The sequence below is a fragment of the Lissotriton helveticus genome, chromosome 11 (assembly GCF_964261635.1).
Source record: "Lissotriton helveticus chromosome 11, aLisHel1.1, whole genome shotgun sequence".
NCBI classification, from domain to species: Eukaryota; Metazoa; Chordata; class Amphibia; order Caudata; family Salamandridae; genus Lissotriton; species Lissotriton helveticus.
Window position 1 is genome coordinate 625,611,126 of NC_136072.1, and position 22,662 is coordinate 625,633,787.

Sequence of the window (22,662 nt, forward strand, 5' to 3'; positions counted from 1 at the left end):
AGGCCTGGGGAATATTTATCACAAAACAGGAGCCAAAAGTCTATCCTGCTCCATTTACTAATGAGACAAATCTGGTCCAAACAGAAAAAAATATCAAACAAAAAGGAACAGTGTTAAGGAATGCCCGGGGGAGATCCACTAGCACATCAAGAGTGGCATCACCACCTTCCACAACAGAAACAACCTCACGAATAAATGAAAAATGGATTGCACAGGCTCTGCATAGTAATGTAGTACAATGAAGGAATAACATTCCAATCCCCCAAAGAAAAGTAACTGAATTGAGAATGTGTTCATGGAACATAAACGGAGTAGGGACAAAGCTCTCCAATGCAAAAATAAGGTCTATTCCTTTACCCTGTCATATATTATTCCTGCAGGAAACCTGGGAAGCACACCCTTTTATATTGGAGGGTTATGCAGGATATTATGAAAACGCAAGTAAAATTCATAAGTATGGACGCCCGAGTGGGGGGTTAGCAACTTTTATTTCCAATAGCATACAAGCTGAACATGAGCAACTCGTAACACATAGTAAAAACATACTTATAGTCAAACTGAAACCTAAAGGTACAGATCAAAAGGATAGGTCATTAATTATGATCAATGTATATATCTATCCAACAAAAACAAGTAGAGCAACCATATGTGCTACCCTTAACACCCTATTATTGGAACAAATCCTAGAAAATCCATTAGTGGATTATGTGATGACTGGGGATTTTAACCTTAATTTACTAATACCGTTCATAAGGGATGATGTCTCACAATCACAAGACCTTCAATGGTCAATTCCGCAGCAGGACTATCAAGGAGTCACGACCAATAAGGCACGAAACCAAATTGGTATATCATTCATTAAGGACATAGAAGCATTGGGACTGCGAGTCCTTAATGGCCGATTTAAAGAGGATACTCCTCCTGCATATACGTATACCGCACATAATGCAAGCACCAGGATCGATTATACAATGGTTTCACTCAACATATTTCAAAACATAAACTCTTATAGAATAGTTAAAGTTGGAGATAGTGACCATTGCCAACAGTTAATAACTACCAACATTAGACACAATATTAACCAACCGTACCATACAGTGCCGGGGTATACCGGAACAATAAATTATAAAAAACTAATTTGGACTAATCTGAATAAGGATAGAATGAATGTAAAAGTTGAGAACATTATAAAGAGCTGCTTTACTGAAAATACGACAGAAACCGCAGTTGATCAGTGGGTGGAATTCACTAAGAAAATAGTGAAACCCCAAACTCAGGTTAACCCCAACAAAAGGAATGTAAAAGGGAAAGAAGAAGGAAAGGACTCATCTATGAATCTTCCGTACACAATAGCGAAATTAAAAAGAGACCGAAACAGAATAAGAAGACAAATAAAAACTACAGTAACTAATGATGAAATCTTGAACAATCTAAAAACATTAAATCAATCCCTGAAGAAACTAATATGGAATGAGAAATATCAAGCTAAACAGGAAATGTGGTCTAAATTATTTCATGCAAGCAAACAAGCAAACGCAAGAGAATTTTGGAAAATTATAAACAAATTAGTACGGCCGAACAAATTGGTAGTATCATCAACTTTAACTGAGCAAGAATGGGCTACTTTTCTTGAAAAGCATCTAAACAGTAAGGGAGCGACAAAAATCAGTGCAAACATACAAGAGAGCTCTACAATAAGTGATGAGATGCAAGAACAATTCATAATTTCAAAAGATCAATTAGTAAAACTAATAAGGAAGCAGAAAGATGGGGCACCAGGCCCCAATGGGATACCATTTGCCCTTTACAAAGAAAATCCGGACTTTTGGTCGAGCTATTTGGAAAAAGTATTCAAAGAAGTTATAGAGACAGGCAACATTCCTGAGTCCTGGCGAGGATCACTAATTTCCCCCATATTCAAGAAAGGCAATTGGGCACTTGCGGAGAACTACAGACTCATTACTCTACAAGATACAGATGCCAAGCTGTTTGCAGGAGTTCTACTAATTAAACTCAATGAATGGGTAACAGAAAATAAGATCTTGCCATTAAATCAAACTGGTTTTATTAAGGGACTTGGAACAATGACAAACATTATGGCGTTATCACTAATAATTGAAAAATCACTCAGAGTAAAACAGCCCCTGTATCTGTGCTTTGTAGATTTTAAATCTGCTTTTGACTGCGTGCAAAGGAATCTATTGTGGAAAAAACTTATTGAAAAAGATATACCAATTGAACTATTAAGACTGATTCAATTGTTACACAGTAAAACCTGGGTAAGAGTAAGGATGGGGGACGGTAGATCATTAACAAAGGAGATTCCAGCAACAGAAGGGCTAAAGCAGGGATGTGTGTTGGCCCCCCTACTTTTCAACCTATTCCTAGGAGATCTATCAGGGAACCTTGACGAACTTAATGCACATCCGCCGAAGTTAGGGGATAAACTGATATCTAACCTAATGTATGCAGATGACGCCATCCTTCTAAGCCATACTAAAATCGGACTTCGGCGCTTAATTAACAGAACGGTTCTGTATGCTCAGGAAAATGGAATGGTAATAAATGAAACCAAAACAAAAATCATGGTTGTCACTAGGAACACAAAATTGAAACTAAATAATAAATGGTACATGGAAAATACACCACTAGAACAAATAGAAGTGTACAAGTATTTGGGTGTACTATTTGACCAGAAAGGACACTATCAACTACAAAAACTGGACATACAAAGGAAAGCTAACTAATTAACTGCAGCATTCAAGATAGCACAGAAATCACTTGGAAATCTGACCTATCGTCCGCTTTTGAAAATTATAGGGGCTAAATTTCTCCCAACAATAACATATGGCAGTGAGGCATTAATGGGGACGGATGCAGAATTGATAAACAAGGTCCTTTCCAAAACATATAAAACTCTCTTCTAGCTCCCAAATAATGCTTCACCAGCTCAAATTAGACTGAAGTTCGGGTTAAACAATCAAGTTTTTGCAAGAAAAGGCCAATTTATTAAAACGTGGTATAGGATTAAAAATGACCACGATAACCATATATCTCAGCTACTTTGGCAAGAAATAAATAAGAACACGAGATCAGTTGCATGGAAATATCTCAATGATGCATTAGAAGAGTTTGCACTAACGCCAATCTGGAACAATATGATAAACAATGGATCCTTTAAAAAAATAATAAATCGAACAACAAACCACCTATCACTTGTAAACGACAAAGATTTGCTGGCAAAAAGAAAACATTTGTGGTCAGCAATAAATGGATACGAAAAAAAGAAAGTACAGGAATACTTGGAAATACCTTGGTCTGAAAAAAGTAAACAATGTCTGGTGAGAGCAAGATTTGGGATTCTACCAGGCCTTAGTCACGCCCCGCCGTGGAAAAAAACCAACAGCAGCTCACTGTGTAGACTTTGTAAAGGTGGAGAAGAGAATATTGTCCACCTCTTATGTATCTGTCCCGGACTCCGTAAAGAAAGATGTGCAATACTTAAACCTCACTTTAATATGCGTGGAACAAGGACATGTAGACAGGCATTGAAAGTCTGTCTACATTCGAATGATATAGTCATGAACGCTGCCTTTGTAAAGTTCCTAAAGATTGCATCTACAAAACTGGGAGAATAAATTAGAAAAAAATGCTTTTATAAATATTTTTTAGAGACATTTTTATGATATAATTGTTTTTATTCTATTGTATTTATTGAATATGTTTTTGTACTGGAAAAATTGTAAGATTTTAAATAATCAAACAATAAAGAATTTAAGATGCATTCGCGCTTCCAGTGTCCAATTTCGCCGCAATTAAAACATGGGAGTTTCTGCTTTAACTCTTCAATATTTCCCATCAATTTTGGCTTATTAAAGTTACCTTTAAATTTACCTTGATTCTGATGAACATTTTTATTTTCTAATGTTGCTATCTGTTATTCAGCCACTTTTACCTGAGCCCACATAGCCTTTTCTTTTAACTTCTTTTGTTTAGCATCAATCTCATCACTACAATATTTTGCTTTTCTCGAAATGTCATCAACTGAAAGTGATTGCCAGCCAACTATTCCAGATCTAATCATTTCACCAATTTCAGGTCTTAATCCATAAACAAACCTATATATGAAGTGGCTCATATCCTTCTCACTCAATTTTTCATAACCACTGTATTGTTTAAATACCACCAGTAATCTTTCATAGAATGAATGTACTGACTCTGTTGGCTCTTGGTTTGTTCTGTCTATTTTAACCCAATCCACTTCTTTAGGGGGAATCTTGTTTTTCAACCACACAATTACTTTTTCATACAGATCTATAACATCTGGTGAAGGAGCACCTGTTATTCTATCTCGAGCAGGTTCTTCTTTGGGCCAACTTATAGAAATTTTACATTCCGTCCAAAGATCCGATGGGACAACAATGTCAAAAAATCCATCAAGATCAATCCACAGAACTTTTTAGACCTTAACAAATCTGTCTACCTGTCGATACCATTCTACAGGCTTTTCTCTCAGCCGAAGAAAATCATTTGTGAACAGTAAAATGTCCTGTCTTGTCCATGGAACATGCACATATCCACCTCCTGCTATTTCTCTCATTGGAAACTGATTTGATACTTCCCCTCTTTCTCTTCTTTCTTCCTCTCTTTTCTTTGTCCATTTTACTCTCCATTTACTTAATTCACCTAATCTTTTTAGAAACACAATCAATTCTTTTATATGAGTAATTCTTCCAGAGGAATTTAGGTTCTCAATATCTTTTTCAGAGAAATCCACTCTGTAATGTTTTCCCAAATTTTTCTGTCTACTCAGCTCAACTTCTAATTCAGTAGCTAATTCTTCTAATTGATCATACTTGGTTTTTGTTTTCCACTGTATACTTTTACAAATAAACAATAATTCATCATCCTGATATAGCTTTAGATTGTCAGGTCCAATTGTGCCAATAATCAATTCCTCCAAATCTGCTTTCAATTTTGCAACATCAAGCAATTTAATTCCTGGGGTTTTTGGGGTTTGCGTTAAATCTATTTTATTAATGCTCTTTTCTGGAGAATCAGAATCAGATTCTGCACCAGCTGGAGTTCTACATGTCGGACTTTGATTAAAAGTTAAATCGGGCATCATTGTTTTTTCTCTGTGAATTTCTGATAAATCTGAGTAAAATTTTTCAGCTACTTTCTGAATTTCCGCATTTAATGGAACAGTTAAAGCTGAATGTCTAACTTCCCTTTGTTCAAATACTGGAAGAACAGGTCCAATCGTTACTGGTACTGTTACTGCTTCCATGCTTTTAGTTAACTGCTGTATTCATTCATCTTTTGATCGAAAATATTCTGAAGTATTTGGTGTTTCCTCACATCTTTCTGTTCTCATCACATTTCTTGGGGTCTCATTTCTCTGGACTGGGGTTTCAGGATAATTTCTATTTTCTCCAGATATACTTGAGTTAGTTCTGGTTTCTACTCTTTCGGGAGTTTTTGCATTATTCTGATTTAATCTGAGTGGTGTCTCATCAATAATTTCTCTAGGTGGAGCACTTGGAGAAGTTCCTTGAGGAATTCTCGGGGAAGTCCATGAACAAACTGGTTGATAAGGTGACGGTGTCTCTTGTAATATAAATCTCTTATAAAACCGGATCTTCTAAGTCATTATCTTCAACATTATTATTTTTCTTTTGGGTATTATTTTGACCAGTAGGCTCACCAAATCTTGCTGGATACAGACCATCACACATGTCTGCACGTCTCCATCGACGCATTCTATCCTCATGAGTTTCCCTATTAATGTCTATTCTGGTGCCTCTTGTTACTCCTCTGTTTTCTCGTTCTAATTCAAACATCTCATCTTCCCAGTCAGCCAAAGCCTCAAATTGAGTAGTTCTAGGCTTCGGTACAAGAGTCATCATCTTTTCTCTTAAGTTTTTCATAACCTTAATGTTAAATGACCCATCTTCCGGCCATGCTAAAACACCATCATCTTTGGTATATTCCATCCAATTCTCTATCCAAAGGCAAGTATGATAACCATATTCACCTTGCATATAGGCTGCGGGTGTTTTCTACTTATGAAGTAATCTTCCACCTCGCGTTTCAATTTTCTTGTCAGGTTTAAATACATTTTTCAATTTCTGAAACCATGAAAGCTTCTTTTCTTCTTTCATGTGATAATAATTCATGTTTTTAAACAATGCCGCTTACTTCGGAATAGATCGTAAGTTTTTCCTTGTTGTTCCGCTACTCTAGCCAATCCGTGCGCGAAACTCACCAATAAGCCAATCAGGTTAAGCTAAGTCACTACCCTGCTCAACCAATAGAATTACTGCTTTCCTGAATAAGCCAATCAGCTGCAAGCTTGCCTAGTCACATGAGCCAATCAGTGTGCGAATACTGTGACGTATGTTAGCCAATCACAGCGCGACACTAGTGACGTACACTGCCACTGCAACTTCGGACAGAGAAACTCCGTTCCGTAAACTCACCCCTCCTTTACAAAATATTTTTCACGCCGCCATTTTTACAATACCTTTCAATGAAATTCAATTAGTAACTACAGAAAAACCAACCATTTGTCTGTTTCGCTAAAATAAAGTGATAGCTTTTACAGTCATTCAAGTATTCTTTTTACATGAAATAGACAACGCTATTTTCACAGAATATTTAAATTCATTGGTAAAGTAAGCCTACTCTACTCTTCTAGCAGGTAATATCGAACTCGTTTTTTTCTGAATGCACATATGGTGACAATTCAAAGTTTCACTCGATCGTATATTACAAAACCATTTACGCACATTCAAACGGAAAAATCCCTAACCATACATACATGAAATCTCGGTAGGACTTTAACCCACCAATAGAAATCCTCACTCGCCAGTAAGAATAGACAACACTTTCTTACCCTTCTCTCAAGCTTGGATAAATTCTACTACTCTTTTCACAGTGAGTTTTAAAACAGGACAAGTGTCCCTATACTTGAAAGCTACGATTTCATAGACAATCCTCACTATTACATTTTACCATACATACACACCCTAGATCCCTAAACTTGTGCTGTACGTCCACAACACTAGTGATATATGACAATATCACTATTCTGAAACAGAACAAATGCAATTTTGCCGGCAAACCAGGAATTTTCACACTGCTGGAAAAAACCTTTTGACTACATATAACAACTGAACAGAATTAACATGTTTTAGTCAACAATCCTATGTATCTACCATGTAGCATGTCCGTTACCATAGTAACCGTAACTCTGCTACCAAGTTAATGATCCAGCGCCCCTAATGAAAAACTGTCTCACCAACACTACCTCACACCACAATACTCACCATTAATCATGAATCATTAACACAGGCCCATAAACCAATGAGACCATTTTTGAGCGACTGAATCATGTGACCTAATTAATCAGAACTATTCACAAACTATTTACATATTTATATACAACTGCAGTATTTCTTACCATGGTTTTTAAACATAAAACATTTTAATTAAGTCACTAAGGCAAATAGATCAACTGATGGTAACTAGACCATGAATAAACAAGACCAGCTTCTCGTTTCAAAATCTAATTTTTATTAGCTTTTATTATTCAAAGAAAGAGCATTTTATTAGGAATCTTTATTTTATTAGCAAAATCAAATGCAGCATGATTTATTAGTCTGACAGTTCCAAAGCCAAATCAGAAAGCATGAATATTAGCAAAAATAACAGTTTCCATTCCCTATTCCCTGTCACCCTGTCTAAATCTCACTCCACCTTAAAATAATTAGTCATTAAAGACTGCTGTCCTTACGTGCGTCAAAAATGTCCAACAGCACGACACGCCCTTCTGGAATCGGAAAGCGAGAAGCGCCCTCCTGCCCATGGGGCTAGGTTTTATACCTTTCTAACTAGCTAATCATCACTGAAAAATATATTTTTCTTTGCCATCCAGAATCCTCATTGGCTGATTGATGTCAGCTCACTACGTGTCATCACGTTTCCATCTCAAAATCGAGCCTTTTCTTTGACTCTATTGTCTATCAAATTGCATGACTTTTGGCTTCCTCGAAAATGAAACATTTTACGAGTTACAGTCCGTGACTTCCTTAGCTTGGCTTACATGCCGCTTCCTGTCCTTGAAATTTTCTCCAAGAGCACGTTTAGCACAGTTCATTTTATTTATTTTTCTGAAAAACGTCAATGCGGCAAAACTTTCCACTTCATTTCTTTTGTGCATGGCTCTTCTTCTCTGGACAGGCTTTTGCAACTGCATCTCTGGCGACCATTTTAAATAGGCGTCAGGCCTCTCTCTTGGAAACTATTATTCAAACAAACACAAGATATCAATTAATTAAAGAATTGAGATCCATTCTGTTACCCACCCCCTTTGCTAAATTAAAAACCCATTAATTTATGTTACCTAGCTGTGCACACAAAGCTGCATTTTATATCTACCATCTTCTTTAGGCCGCAGGATTCTCCACGAGCTCTTGCCACAGTAAAGACATAACATAAGCACATAAATAAGCACATGCCATTAATTAATCAGCAGCAATTAAATACTGACAAAGACAATAGACAAGATTAGTTTATTATTTTTCACGTACCTGCAGTTGCAACATAAAACACATATGTTAGCCCTTTGTGTTGTGTAAATGCATTTTAAACTAAATTGGTTAATACTTTTCATCACAGACTCATTAATACGGTTATTTTATTATGAAAGTATAACTTTGCGAGTCAGAATAAAATTTCACTCTGCATCTCGCTCCATCACCAGGAATCAGATTGAATCTGGAAGATTTTCAAGCAGTATCCCTGCATGCCGAGAGGTGGCGTCATTCGGTGTTGTCTGCAGTGGATGTAACGTGCACTTATGTCAGTTCTTTCCTTTCCACACCAGATAGCGGTGATCCTGTCTGAGCTACCTGTCAGTAATTTTTTGACTTGCCTTTTGCAATGGTTTGTCAACTCTATTCGGGACTTTTCATCTCTTGATGTGAAGATGTCACCCCCACTTGGTATGTTTGTAGTGCCTAGAGTCGAAACACGACTCCAAGCCATGTGAGGACTGCCGCACCATACATTCCAAGGTACTGAGATGCGATCCCTCAAGCTCCTCACATCCAATGTCAGTCAATTCCATGACACTCATCGTCCTGTTTGCTTCCAAGATCCTGGGACCATTTGCGGAGCCCCTCCTCCTGTTTCTCTTTTCATTCGAAATCATCGGGAAAGTCCCACAAATATAAGAAGTTGAAGAAGTTCAAACACTCTTCGACTTCACCGTCTCCTTCAAAGTCATCCGACAAGATGAGGGAGCATCGCCACTCCAGGCCGCGTGAGTCAGACAGACCCTGATCCTGGTTCTGCTCCACTCCTCCCCGATTTTCTTGGAGTGCCCCCCGCCCAACTAAAAGAATGTTCTGTTTTTTCAGGGTATGTTCGGGCTTCTCTCATGGGCATGCCCTTTGATGGCTCGCGCCTTTGTGGAGATAAGGCTGATTAAGCGCTGGGGTGCCTTAAGGGCAGCAGCAATATTGCCAGGTCCTTGGACTTGTCTATGTCCCCTCGTGAACCCCAATTTGCCTTCCGTCCCTTTCTAGCCACAGAAGGGGTGTCTAATTGTGCCCATTCCCTCCCAGCCACCATGGCCAGCAGGCCTTTTTGTGGCCAAAGGCAGAGGTCCTATAGACCATTTGGGACAGGCAGCCAGCGGTCTTGGTCATTCCACCACCCTGGTCAGCTACTGCCTCCAAATCTCTTTAGTCCACCCTCAGACATTGATGGGTATCCAGTGGGAGGCAGGACATGCATCACCTCCCCCACTGATGGTCAGTAACATCAGACTGTTGGGTACTCAAGATAGTCCAAAGGGGCTACTTCCTCCCCTTTGTGACAAGCTACCACCCATGCCACCTATTTACGATCAGCTGACAGAGGATCATATCTTTTTGCTTAATCAAGAAGTATGGGTTCTCTTGGATGAGGGATCCCTTGATAGGATGGCTCCTTCAGAAGTAGTTTGTTATTCTTGCTACTTTCTGGTGCGTCCTATCCTGGATCTGTGCCTTTTCAACCTCTTCTTGAAAAAAAAGAAGTTAAAAATGCTCAAGCTTGCCCACGTTTCATCTGCCCCAGACCCTGGGAGACTGGATGGTAGCATTGGACTTGCAAGACACATATTTCCACATCCCTGTCCTGCCAGCCAACCTATCTGTGGTTAGTGGTGGGCCCAGTTTGCTAAGCTTCCTTTCAGCCTTACCAGCGCCCCCCAGGGTGTTCACCAAGGTGATGACGGTCATTGTAGCTTCTCTGCGGAGGTCGGTATTTCAGTCTTCCAGAACCTTGACGACTGGATGTTGAAGGCGGGCCTCCCATAGGCCTCTATCCTGGATTTCCCTGAGACTGGCTCTGGGGCTGTTGGGCCTCATGATTTCCTGTATCCTGCTGGTGACACGAGTGCGCTGGCATATGCAATCTCTGTAGTGAGACCTGAAGGTCCAGTGGGCCTTGCATCAGGGAAATCTCTCAGACATTGTCCAGATCTTGGAGGGAACTGCAAAAGACCTGGAGTGGTAGCTAACAAACAGTGATGAGGTCAGTGGCTGACCCCTTCCCCAAGCAGGCTTAACAGTAGTGACAGAGACAGCAGTCCTGGGTTGGGCGGCCACATGAGAGAGGCGGAGATCAGAGGATTCTGGTCTCCAGCGGAGTCCAAGCTGCACAAAAACATGTTGGAGCTTCGGGAGATTGGCTTTGCATTAAAAGCCTTGCTTCTTTCTCTCAAGAGAAGGCTGGTGCAGATGTTCATGGACAACTTCACCACCATGTGGTACTGCAACAAATAGGGCGGGGTGGAGTCGTGGACACCATGTCAAGTGGCCCTGAGCATCTGGATATGGCTGGAACGTCAGTGCATTTCCCTTGTGGCTCAGCATCTGGTGGGATCTCTGAACTCCAGAGTGGACAAACTCTAGCAGATCACAAATGGCATCTTCATCCAGAGGTAGTTCAGGGTCTCTTTCCGCAGTGGAGAAAGCCTTGGTTAGATCTGTTTGCCACCTCTGAGAATGTGCAATGCCAGCATTCTAGCGTACTGTAGTTTCCAAGGTGACTCCCCTCTCTGAGACGCTTTTCATCTCTAGTGGAGCTTTAACCTCCTGTATGCCTTTCAGCCGACACCACTCCTTCCCAGAGTTCTCAAAAAGATCAGGAACGACCGCGCTCAAGTCATTCTTGTGACTCCAGATTGGAAACAGAAAGTCTGGTATCCTGAGCTAGTGAGCATGACCATCGGTTCTCAAGTCAGGCTGCCTCTTCAGGAGGATCTTCTATTGCAGCAACAAGGCAGGATTCTGCACCGAACCTTGGCCCCTTTCAACCTTTCGCCCAAAGTCTGTGATATTAATCTGGCAGTCAGGCGTCCCTCCACCAAGCCGGAATACACCAGCCATTGGGACAAGTTTGTGTCATGGTGTGCTATCTACAACAGGCCTTCCTTTTGAAGGTTGTCACTCCCTTCATTATAGGCCAGAGCATTACTCTGCCTACCATCTTTGCTCCACCTCATCCCTCCGAAGAGGAGAAAAGGCTCCATCATCTTGACCCAAGAAGAGCAGTGATGTCTACCACTTCAAAAGAGTTCCGGGTGGATGGTCAACTCTACATGGGCTATGTCGGGCCATAAAAGGTAAGGCTGTGTAGAAGCAGACCATCTTGCAATGGATCGTCCTTTGCATTAAGATATGCTAATCATTGGCCAAGAAACAGCCTCCTGAGGGAATGCAGGTTCACTCTACCAAAGCTAATGCTTCGACCACTGCATTAGCGCGCATCGTTTTTCTCCTTGACATCTGTCAGTTGGTGACGTGGGTATCACTGCACACTGCACACATTTACAAAACATTGCTGCCTGGGCAGTTAGGTCCATCATGACGGGCACTTCACCTATTCGGTTCAGCTGGACTAATAGGGTACACAGACCCACTTCCAGGGAGGCATTGCTTGGATTTCTATTCTAAGGTAAGGACTCTGCTGCTAGAAGTCTCTATCAGATGAACAAGTTACTTACCTTTGATAACACCTTATCTGGTAGAGACTTTACCTAGCCACAGATTCCTTGCCGACCATCTCATTCTCCCAGCTCTGCAAACCGGTTAAGGTGAAAGGAACACCCTTTTCAGGTCCTTAGTCTTTTCCACACCAGTGGTCAGTTCTCAGAATGGCTCTGCACTCCTGGCGTCGAAAGTCACAAAAGTAACTGACATCAGCGTGCCGAGGTGGTGCCTATATAGGTACCATGCACGTCACATTTGACACAGACGATGCTGATGCAGAACTAAAGTACGCCACCTACCGGCATGCAGAGGTACTGCTTGAAAATCTTCCATATCCAGTCTGACACCTAGGGATAATCCAAGGTAAAGAATTTTCTTCGAGATAGTCTTTACCAGATAAGGCATTATCGAAGGTAAGTAACTTGTTCCTCATGGTCACGGATTCAGACTTGCAAACCCCCTGAATGGAGTTTCATGGACCATATGGAATCCACAAAAGGTGTGAGGGTGATCCCTACAGTGGTGGGGAGCACACAGTGTTTTTAAAATACCACTCACACACCAAAAGGACCCTTGGTGTCATGCTTCATCATTGGGGTCTTCGCACCCCTCTACGGGATAGGCGTGCTGCTAACCTACGATTACGCAGGAGCACTTTTTATTGGCTATGTGTGGTGCATGTGGGGTAATGTAAGTGTTGGTGAGTGGTGGGGTTTTAAGTGGATAAAGTGAAGTTTAAAAAGGACCTGGCACGTGGGGTATGACAAAAAATTGTAATGTACCCCCGTGCTGGTACTGTTAAAAGGGTGATAGGTGAGGTAATTTGTATTTTAATGTACGTTACCTCTTGTGTGTGTCATCATGTTTCGGAGCAGAGCTCCTTCTTCAGGACGAGGTACACAAATCCCCACCTTACTCACGTTTGTTAAAAAGTCTGGTAAATACAGAAAAGTGAAAGTAAGATTATAAAAGGCTAGTATGTGCCTACATTTCTTTGTTAAGATTTCTGCACTTGAGAACCTGAAACAAGAGCATAAAGAGGGGAATAATAGATTGGTAATATGACAATCCATATCCAACAATGAAGGTTCAGTGACCTACAAAAAATTATGTGAGGGCAGCAGCAACTAGACAAATAATGTTATCCTATTGGTGATGGTGCTCCCTGTAAAAAAGGACGGAGACAAAACAAACATAACATTGAACATAAACCACACGCTCTAGTTGTATAACCTGTTTAATGAAACTGTTGTATTGCCTCAGTAGATCTTCTTGTTATGTTAAAAATGTGCCATTAATACATAAATGGACTGATTAATGGTATCTGTAGTTCTAACATTTTTCCAATATCACCATCTTGGAAAGCCTCCGGTGTTCATGGTGTAACCTAATTTAAAACTTTAAAGGCATTAGTGTCTCCGAAGGCCTATTTTTACAGGTTTGAGATTGCCTCAAGTTGCTACAGGGAAGATGATGGGTGTTATTTCAAGTTAGAGGGGAAAATGTAAATAAAGGAATGGCCCACTAGATCTCTGGTTGGTCCGATGTCTTGGATGTATCAAGGATGTGCATGAGCACTAGGTCCAGAATGTGTATGGCTGAGTATGTCTGGCCATTCCTGCCCTAGCTGAAGGCTCAGCCATCCATGTTTCCAAGGAAGTCCAGTGCGATGTTGCATTGTGGTCTTTCGACCCATCGACATAGAGGGTCAGCCTGAGCAATTTGTCAGGAGTTTGTTTTTGTTTTTTTGTTAAAATGTATTTATATTTTCTCCCACCTGAACGGCCTTCTCTTACAGTTTTCAAACATATGGTTGTAACTTCTATATATTAGGATAAATATTTAATAGAGACTAATCAGTCATGTTAACATTGACATCAGTCTGCTTAGTAGTTTGATTTGACACCTTCACAGCTTACCACATATTGGAAATAGTAGATGTAATCTTATCTTTAGAGTATATTGAAAAGTCTTTCCTCACATAAATGTTATTTGGTATGTCCTGGTTTGGATTTTTTTTTGCTTTGTAGGAGCATTCTGGTTATGACTGTCTTTCTACTTTATAGTTAGGTCCTTGTTAGGTAATTCCATGTATTCATTTTTATTAATTCCCCTCTCTTGGATTTTTAGTCTAATAAATGTAATAATTAGTCTGTCCCCTTGTAGCACAGTTACTCTTGTCTACTGCTCTGTTTCATGTTGCCCTCTACTTATCTGTAGTGTTATATCTTTAAGACCATTTGTCTGTGAGGATCCTCCTTTCCTGCCATCTGGTGGTGCTATCTGCATCTGAAGACCCTCTGTAACACTGCCTCCATCACAAGCATTAGCGTCGAACCTGTACCATGCTCCAGTGTTTATTTGCTAGAATTTTTTATCCTCTTGGAAACCAGATTCAATTCAGATTCTGTTCCTGGTTTTTTCTTAACTGCTAATGAATTGTGGGCCTTGTATTTCTGGCCGCAGGCTTAGAGGAAACATTGAGTAAATTTAATTATACCATCACATTTTGTTGTCACCTTACATGCTCATGAACCCTTTGCATGATTTCCTGCCTTTCCTGAAACAAGACCCGTTACATTCTGGAGTTAAGTTATGTCCACTTGTTGCTCCCTGAAATCTCCATGCACCTCCATAAGGAAGAGAGCTAGAATAGGGACCTTAACTGCTCTCTTTTCCACAGTGATAAATCCAGCTTACATCTGTTCTGTGTACCAAATAGTCCCACTCTCTGTCTTTGTGAGCTGGATGTAGGGGGTTAGGGCTGGTTTCTTACCTCAGAATGTGTTCTACAAGCTGCTGTTCTGGAAACTACTGCTTTCTGCTCCATTTCCCTGCAGTGGTGAATCTTTTTGAAACTGAGCAGAATCCTGAATCCTGCAATTGCTATGCAAAATCCTGTTGTCCTTCCTGTGGCTGACTTTTGCAACATTGTTTTATCTCTTTCTTCCTCTCATCATAGTCTAACTTTATATCTGCCTTTCCTTTCTACTCAAGTATCTTGAATTCCAGACCTGTTGGGCTTCTGGCAATGTATTTGCAGAGTGGGCAGAGGTTTCTTTCTCTCCCTTGAGCTTGTTAACTTTGGATAACCTTGTTGTGAATAGCTGTTTCTGATAGAGACTTCTAACAGCATATTTCTCACCTTGTGAATTTCACCTGGCACCAGACTTGATCCAGAAGCTTTTGCTAGCAATTCCTCCGGATGACAGGTGGCATCCTGAAGCTCTGTGTGTGTGTGTGTGTGTGTATGTATATATATATATATATATATATATATATATATATATATATATATATACACACCACCCCTACGCACTGGTGTCAATATATTTCTGTGCATTCTAAAGTGGATCCAGATCTTTGAGTCCTGCCATTATGACAGCCTTGTTTCCCTCTAAACGTTGTCAGAATGCAGTAAGCCTCCCCTAAAACAACGGGTGTTAAGCCTTGTCAGGACTTACACCCACAATATGTGTCTCTGGTGCTTCGGCTCCAAACAAAACTTGGCCTTGTGGGACTATTGGGCCAATATAAAATGTAAGGCTATCCACAATAGTGAAGTGAAACTGGCTGTTGCTGACATTTGCAAGACGATGCCAAAGAAACTATCCCGGTTGAAATTGAATGCGCAGATATGCTCTCCATCCGGAGACTGCTCCTGTGACCAATTGTCATCGAGGTCATAGAGTACAGGTAATAAAAAAAGACCAAGAAACATAAGAAGTCCAGACATTGGTCTCAATCGGCCCTCTACTCACACTACTCAGAGCTGTGCAATGTCCCAGGCAGCTCTAGACCTCAGAGTCAGTCCTCCACCTCAGAACCAATTCCAGAGCTAGTCCCAATGTGCCCGGAATTCTCCAAACCACCAGCAAAGCCACAGCAGCTCAGAGAGCTGACAGAGGCCTTAGACACCATTTTTTAATGCTCCACCAGATCCTCTGGGGCACCTCCATTCTACAAGGACCTGAGGGGGCCTCCAGATGGATTAATGCTGGTGGATCTGTCCCGAAGTCGACTCTGCCCCTAGGCCTCAATTTGAAGCCAGCTCCCTTCTTCAGCTTGCTGCCACCAATTGAGCCACGTACAATGCCGCCCTCTGCCCCAAAGCTGATGCCACTGGTTCGAGCATTAACACTGGTACAGATGGCGCTGTCTTCAAAAATGGAGCCAATCATTTTATCAGACTCCGAGACCCATCCTCTTCAACCCAGACTTCAACAATATGCCCAGTTAGAACCTAAGTCATATGTACCCTACTATGATGATAGGGACAGTGGTGATGACCAAGACCAATAGGCCAAAAGCAATATATTTATTGACTTTCAGGATGCCGGAAGTCTGGATACATCTCTGAATATAGGCCTCTCAACCCTGACCCAGGCAATAAAAGAATAATCCTCCTTCACCACCTATCATTGAGGTCAAAACAAATGTACTCACTGAAGTCCTCAACTCTGGAGAAAACAGCCAAGAACCTCTGTTACCCTTTGATAATTCCATGACTGATGTCCTGGTGGGCACCTGAGAGAAACCACAATCTTGCCCCCTGAATAGGCTAATGGCGAGGCAACACATACATCCTTGGAGATCCAGATTTTCTCTTTTAGAATCCTATTCTAGAGAGCTTGGTGGTACAGGCGTACCCCCAATCATTCCTCAATCTTCCTTACAGAAAGTCTAAAAGAATGGAGACATTTGTCAAATAAATGTTATCCACAGCCAACCTTGCCCTAGGTCAATAAATACAGCCTCATGGACAGGTACCGGCACACGTTGTGGGGCAGAGTGGCAGGCATCTTGGCAGCTGTCCCAGAGGAAATCCTAGCAACCTCACAAAAGTGATTGTGGTTGCAGACCAACTGTGGATGTTGAGAGCACCAGTCTTCTGATAACTCGACAACTGGCTCCTCAACGTGGGCTCACTTCAACAAGCAGTTGTAAGCCACCTCCAGGTGATGGCCAACCTGTTAACATCGGTAGGATTTTCCATCAACGTGCCAAAGTCACATCAAACCCCTGCATAATGGACCCCCTTCATCTGAGCCATCCTGGATACAGTGCTTTTCCGAGCCTTCCCTTTGCCTCAATGAGTCCAGGACATTTTGGTTATAATCCTGATGTTTTAAACCTTGACCTGGGTCCTACTGGAGTGGCTCTGAGGCTTCTTAGCCTCCTACTTTCTGCTTCTGGACCACGCCAGGTGACACATGTCGGCTCTGCAGTGAGATCTTGGTTTTCAGTGAGCTCAGCACCAAGGGTACTTTTCAGAGTCCATCTAGGAGTCAAAGGAGAAGGCAAAAACCTGCATTGGTTGCTGCTTGACTGCACTTGAACCGACTCCATACCCCTCCCCTTATCCCAATCACAGCTAATCTGCATGATGGATGCATCGTTGCTTAGTTGGGGAGGTCATCTGGGAGAAGAGGAGATCTGAGGACTATGGTCTCTGGTGGGGACTTGCCTACACGCAGTTTGTTGGAAATGCGATCAATTTGCTTGATACTGAAGTTATTCCTCCTGGCCATCAAAGGGGAATGGGTACAGGTTGTTATGAACAAGACTACTGTTATGTGTTACTGCTACAAAGAGAGCGGTGCAGGGTCATGGATACTGTGCCAAGAGGTGCAACGCCTCTCGAAATGGACTCACAATCATGGCATCTCTCTGGTCGCCCAGCACTTGGTAAGATCTTTAAACACCGGGGTGGACTAACTCAGCAAATACTGCCTAGCGGATCACAAATGGCTGTTACATTTAGAAGTGGCCCAGGGCATCAAGAAATACCATGCGCAGGTCATCCTAATGGCTCCTGACTGAGCAAAGAGAGTGTGGTACCCCGAACTTCTGGTCATGAACATGTCCTTTGATCCGTTTAGCGAAGGTTTCCTGTCGTAGCAGCAGGGCTGTGTTCACCACCCCAGCCTGCAAAATCTACCTCCATTTGTGGGGATACAACATTGACAGTTTATGACTTTCAACCTTCTTCCCATAGTGGTTGGTGTTACTTTGGCAGCCAGGCATCCACCCTCGAAGACTTTATATGCCAGACGCTGGGAAAAGTTGCATGTTTGCATTAAGGGTTGGATGTTACAGGAAACACCAACGTTGTCTGATGTTCTCAAGTTTTTTCTTTCTTTAGTCCAGCAAGACCTTGCTGTGGCAACAGTTAAGTGTTACCTTTCGGCCCTCTTCCATTTGCCAGATTACCATCACTCTTCAAGTCGTCGACTGTGATACTTTTTTTGAAGGGGCTAATCCATTCATACCAGCCAATATAATTTGTCATACTGCAATGGGTTCTCAATTTGTTCCTCACTTACCTGATGGGCACCCCTTTCAAACCGTGCACAGCTGTCCTCTCTATCTCCATCTGCTCACCATCAGGACAACATTTCTTGTCACCATAACATCTGCAAGACAAGTCAGTGTACCTGAATAGGTGATATTTATTGCAACTGTTAAATTCTAAAAGCTAGAATATAGGATCTTAACTGGAGTGATAAATAGTAACTCCAGGGCACTAATAAATTATGAAATTGACGCCTGTGTCTTGAAATTAAAACAAAAAAAAATCACATAAGTAAATTGACATTTGCATGAATGTTCCACTCTGACAGAATCTTCTACAGTTCTGAGGTTTTTTATATGTATGATATGCATACTTCATCCATTTTTTAAAGTATGTTCTCATTGTTTTACAGGAAATATTTGCCCCAGGACACGCATACAAGGAGGAAACTGTCAAATTGATAAGCACATCACTTGCACAGGAATCCAAGGAAAATATATGTCACCGCACAATTTGAAACACCATTCGACAAAAGAAGACACTGATAAGGAATTTGTTGAGAATTACAGTTTTAATTAAGTCAGCACTTGCCCTTGTAAATGTGTACTAAATAAGTCACTTGTAACATAAACCACCTTCAATCCAAACTTGTTCTGTCATTTTCATTCAAAATTATCCTATTTTTATTCACACAGACACTAGATTGAGGAAGGGACAATGATATTTCACAATACATGTTTAATTCTTTTCAATATACATTATGTTTCATCAGTAAAATCAATGCAGTCCGTCTGCCAACTGCGCCACCATTTTATTGTTTAATCCCCATGTCATTGTGCCACAGACAACAGAAATTCTGCTTTTAATTTCATTTAAATAAAGATTTATCTCTAGTGTGTCCTTTGTTAGATTCACTATTTCTACTCTCATTGACTTAAGCAAAAAAAAGTTTCCACAATTGATATGTAAATGTGCCCACAAATTACTTATCAGCGTATTAAAATTGAAGACTGTAATCCTACTTTCTTATTAGTTTTTTATTTGCAATTTTATGTAGCACAAATCATGATCAAGTAGGTCGACAGCTTGTTTAAAACAACGTATTATTGGCAAAAACACACCAACAATATGTAGAATTATAGATGGGTAACAGTGAATTAGAGGGATGTTTTTCACCAAGGTGATCTAGATTCTAAACGACATCAAATAGACAACAAGAGCGAAGCTTGAGTTGTTTACAATGTAACTTAGAATCCCAAAGTGAAAAAGATCCCCATAATTTACTTATTACCCATCTATAATTTTATGTTATGTATGGCCCTCAAAATCATCTGCCCCTGCTTTCAACTGCTACGCAGTGGCAGAAGAGTAATGGAGGAACCATACATGATATGATCTCTATTATGTATCCCTGTCCCTTTTTTTTAAAAAAAAAACGTATCTGCCATTCTTGACCAACCCCCACCAACTTCCATTCTTTCATTCCCCCTCCTGTTGCTGTGCTTTCTCCTTTTAGTCAAAGCAGACAAGAAGCTCTACACTGATAGGCTTCCAGAGATCCCTGTCAGCCTGGCCTGTAGGACCTTCATGAAATTATTACAGTGGGTTACCCGTTTTGTTATCAACTATTGCTGTGTGATAACTGTGGGATATGAAATTCAGAAACTGAAATAAAGAATAGACGCTCTCTATAAGAGCTATAAATAGAAACAACAGCAAAAAACGACATCATATAAATGAAAGAAATCCTGAGCTTATACATAGACCCTAACACTTTAGAGCCAGTTGGAGCAGAAAAATTACTGGAACAGAAACTATTAAGGAGTCCCGAAGATGGATCATAAAACATTTTGACTGGCGCTCTTTGGTATTAATTATGGTAGGGCAGGAAGATATAGGATCACATTACAGGAACCCCATTGGTGCCGCTTTCCAAATCGTACCATCTTCAAAAGTAGCTGCATCATTAAAAAGTAATGATGATGAAATCATCTCTGGTGGCTGTCGGCACACTCACAGCTAGCCTGCCCGCAGACTAGAGACTAAGGGCTTTATTCTGTTGTCGGACGGACTGGAGTACGTCCGACATCGGTTTGGAAATGGAACCGAACGACCCACTGTAGTCGGTTCCAGCCCACGAAGTAGGATGTGACTGAACCCTGTTCGGTCTCAATCCTATACTTTACAATGGGAGCATGCGTTGTGAACGAAATGCAAGCTCTCGTTGCAAAGAGCAGAGGTGGAGTTCATCCCTGCACCCGGTGGTAGCACTCACCGGGTGCAGGGATCACAGGGGGGCACCATATGTGCCCCCTAGGCTGCCATTCGGCAGCCTTGCACCCATAGGGGCCCTGCTTGGATCCACCAAAGACAGATTCCCAATCCCTTTCTGTGTTGGAAAGGCCGGCACAGAAAGGTAGTAATCCCTCGGCTGAAAAGAGCCGGCTGAGGGATTACTGCAGCGTTTCCGAATGGCAGACGGGCTCTCCAAGCGTGTCGGAGGCCATTCAAGAAACCGATTTGGATTCCCTTCCGGCTGACCCCATCGAAATGGGTTGGTCGGGCAGAAATCCGACCAGCTGATTACGGTGCGGGCTGGAGGGCTCCGACCGATGGTCAGAGATGTTCCAGCCCGCATCATAATTGGGCCGTAAAATGTGTAAAAAAGAAAGATAAAAAACAATGTTGCAGGCCTTTTCCATCTATACATCCAGGATTTTGGAAAACACCCCCATATCCATAAGGACTGTCTCAATGCTGCTCCAATTTGGAAATAGTTGAAGACACACCTCCTTAAAGAACACTACATCACAATCCATTAACAATGCGTAAACATCCATTAACCAGGTACCTCTCTTATTGCTCATATTACCGTGGACTTGCCTTTAATTCTGTACACTGCTTGCAACTTGCATTGTGAATTGTATGAGCAACAGTGAATTTGTCTGTCATTCTTTCAAATATTTTTTATTTTTATTTTTTTTATTCTGTACTCTGCTGCACTGCCTTTTCGGGTACATTTGTGCTATACAAATACCACTTACATACACACATACAGTGCTTGATGCAAACATCTTTTATGACAATAATATGAAAGAGGATTTGTGAAGGTAACTGTGAGAAAAATATTTGTGGAGGCATTGTGTTGCATTGTACTGCATTGGTGATGCATTGTTTTTTTTGTGCTGGTGTTTTTGAGTGCTGCATTATTACAATAAATTATTTTTGTGCTGTACTGTGGTTGTCCTGTTATTTTCAGTTTGCTGTGCACTGTTATGTGTTTGTTGTATTTAATTGTATTTTGTTCTGTTATACTCTGTATTTAGTTTAGAGATGTCAACAAACGCTCCCACAATTTCAGTCAAACACAGAATATTTCTTCAAACTTTTAGTGGCAAATAAGCATTTACCAGTGTCTCACTGGTAAAATACATTTCCTTGATCTCTTTACCTAACACACATATCATCCTAAAACTCTGCCAGAGATAATCTCTTAAATTAGCTCTTCCAGTGCCATACTACATACAGTGAGCCCTGGTAGCTTGAAATTAAGACTCAGCCACTGCTACAGCTTTCAAGCTGACTGGTGTCTTAAGTGGCAGAAGAGTGGTATTGTTCCACTTTAGACAATGATAAATGTTTCTTGCCACAGGAAGTTTCCAGGCATGTGGTGCTTTAGGCTGGACTGGAAGCGTGATTTGTTGACATATCTAAATTAAGTATTAGAATCTAACATATTAACCCCTTTGCTGCTACGCCGTCTCCTTTCATGTGCTAAGCCTTTTTTGGGCTATTTGAGGTGTTTGCGCTTAGGCCCTCAGTAACATTTTGACCACATAAGGGATCCACGCCTAATTTGTGTCCTTTTCTTTCAACATTACGGGGATTCTAAAGGTACCCAGGGTTTATTGATTCCCCTGGAGGGGACCCAGAAGTTAGTCAAAATACAGCTAGATTCTGGGGTTTTGGGGAAAAATGGGAAAAAACGTGCTGCAAATGAAAGCATCTGTTTTTCTCCTGCAAATAGTATCAACAAAGGGTTTGTAGGGCTGAAATTACAATTTCACCCGATTTTAGGGACTGGCAGACTTTTGTCTGAAAACCAACAATTTTTAGACAGTTTTGGCATTTTAGTTGGATATAGCTATTTTTGCTATTTTTTCTGCTTTCAACCTTCTTCCAGTTAATGGTAGAAATGGGTATGAAAGTAATAATGGATCCTAGAAAGCTATACATTTCAGACAAGAAGACACCATTCTGAACTCAGCAAGGGGTAATTTTTGTAGATCCTTCAAGGTTTCTTTATAGAAACTAACAGTT

At 41.0% G+C, this 22,662-nt stretch overlaps 1 protein-coding gene across 8 annotated transcripts in view; it reads left to right on the forward strand.

Annotated features, from left to right (window-relative positions):
• The window catches only part of ANKMY1 (ankyrin repeat and MYND domain containing 1), a 639,442-nt gene extending 620,079 nt beyond the window's left edge, over window positions 1–19,363 (forward strand). For all 8 annotated transcript variants that reach the window (XM_078666447.1, XM_078666450.1, XM_078666454.1 and 5 more), the window contains one exon: window positions 18,755–19,363. In XM_078666447.1, the coding sequence (XP_078522573.1) occupies window positions 18,755–18,859 (105 nt within the window). In that variant the 3' untranslated portion in view covers window positions 18,860–19,363. The remainder of the gene's footprint in view (window positions 1–18,754) is intronic.
• Window positions 19,364–22,662: the final 3,299 nt, after the last annotated feature.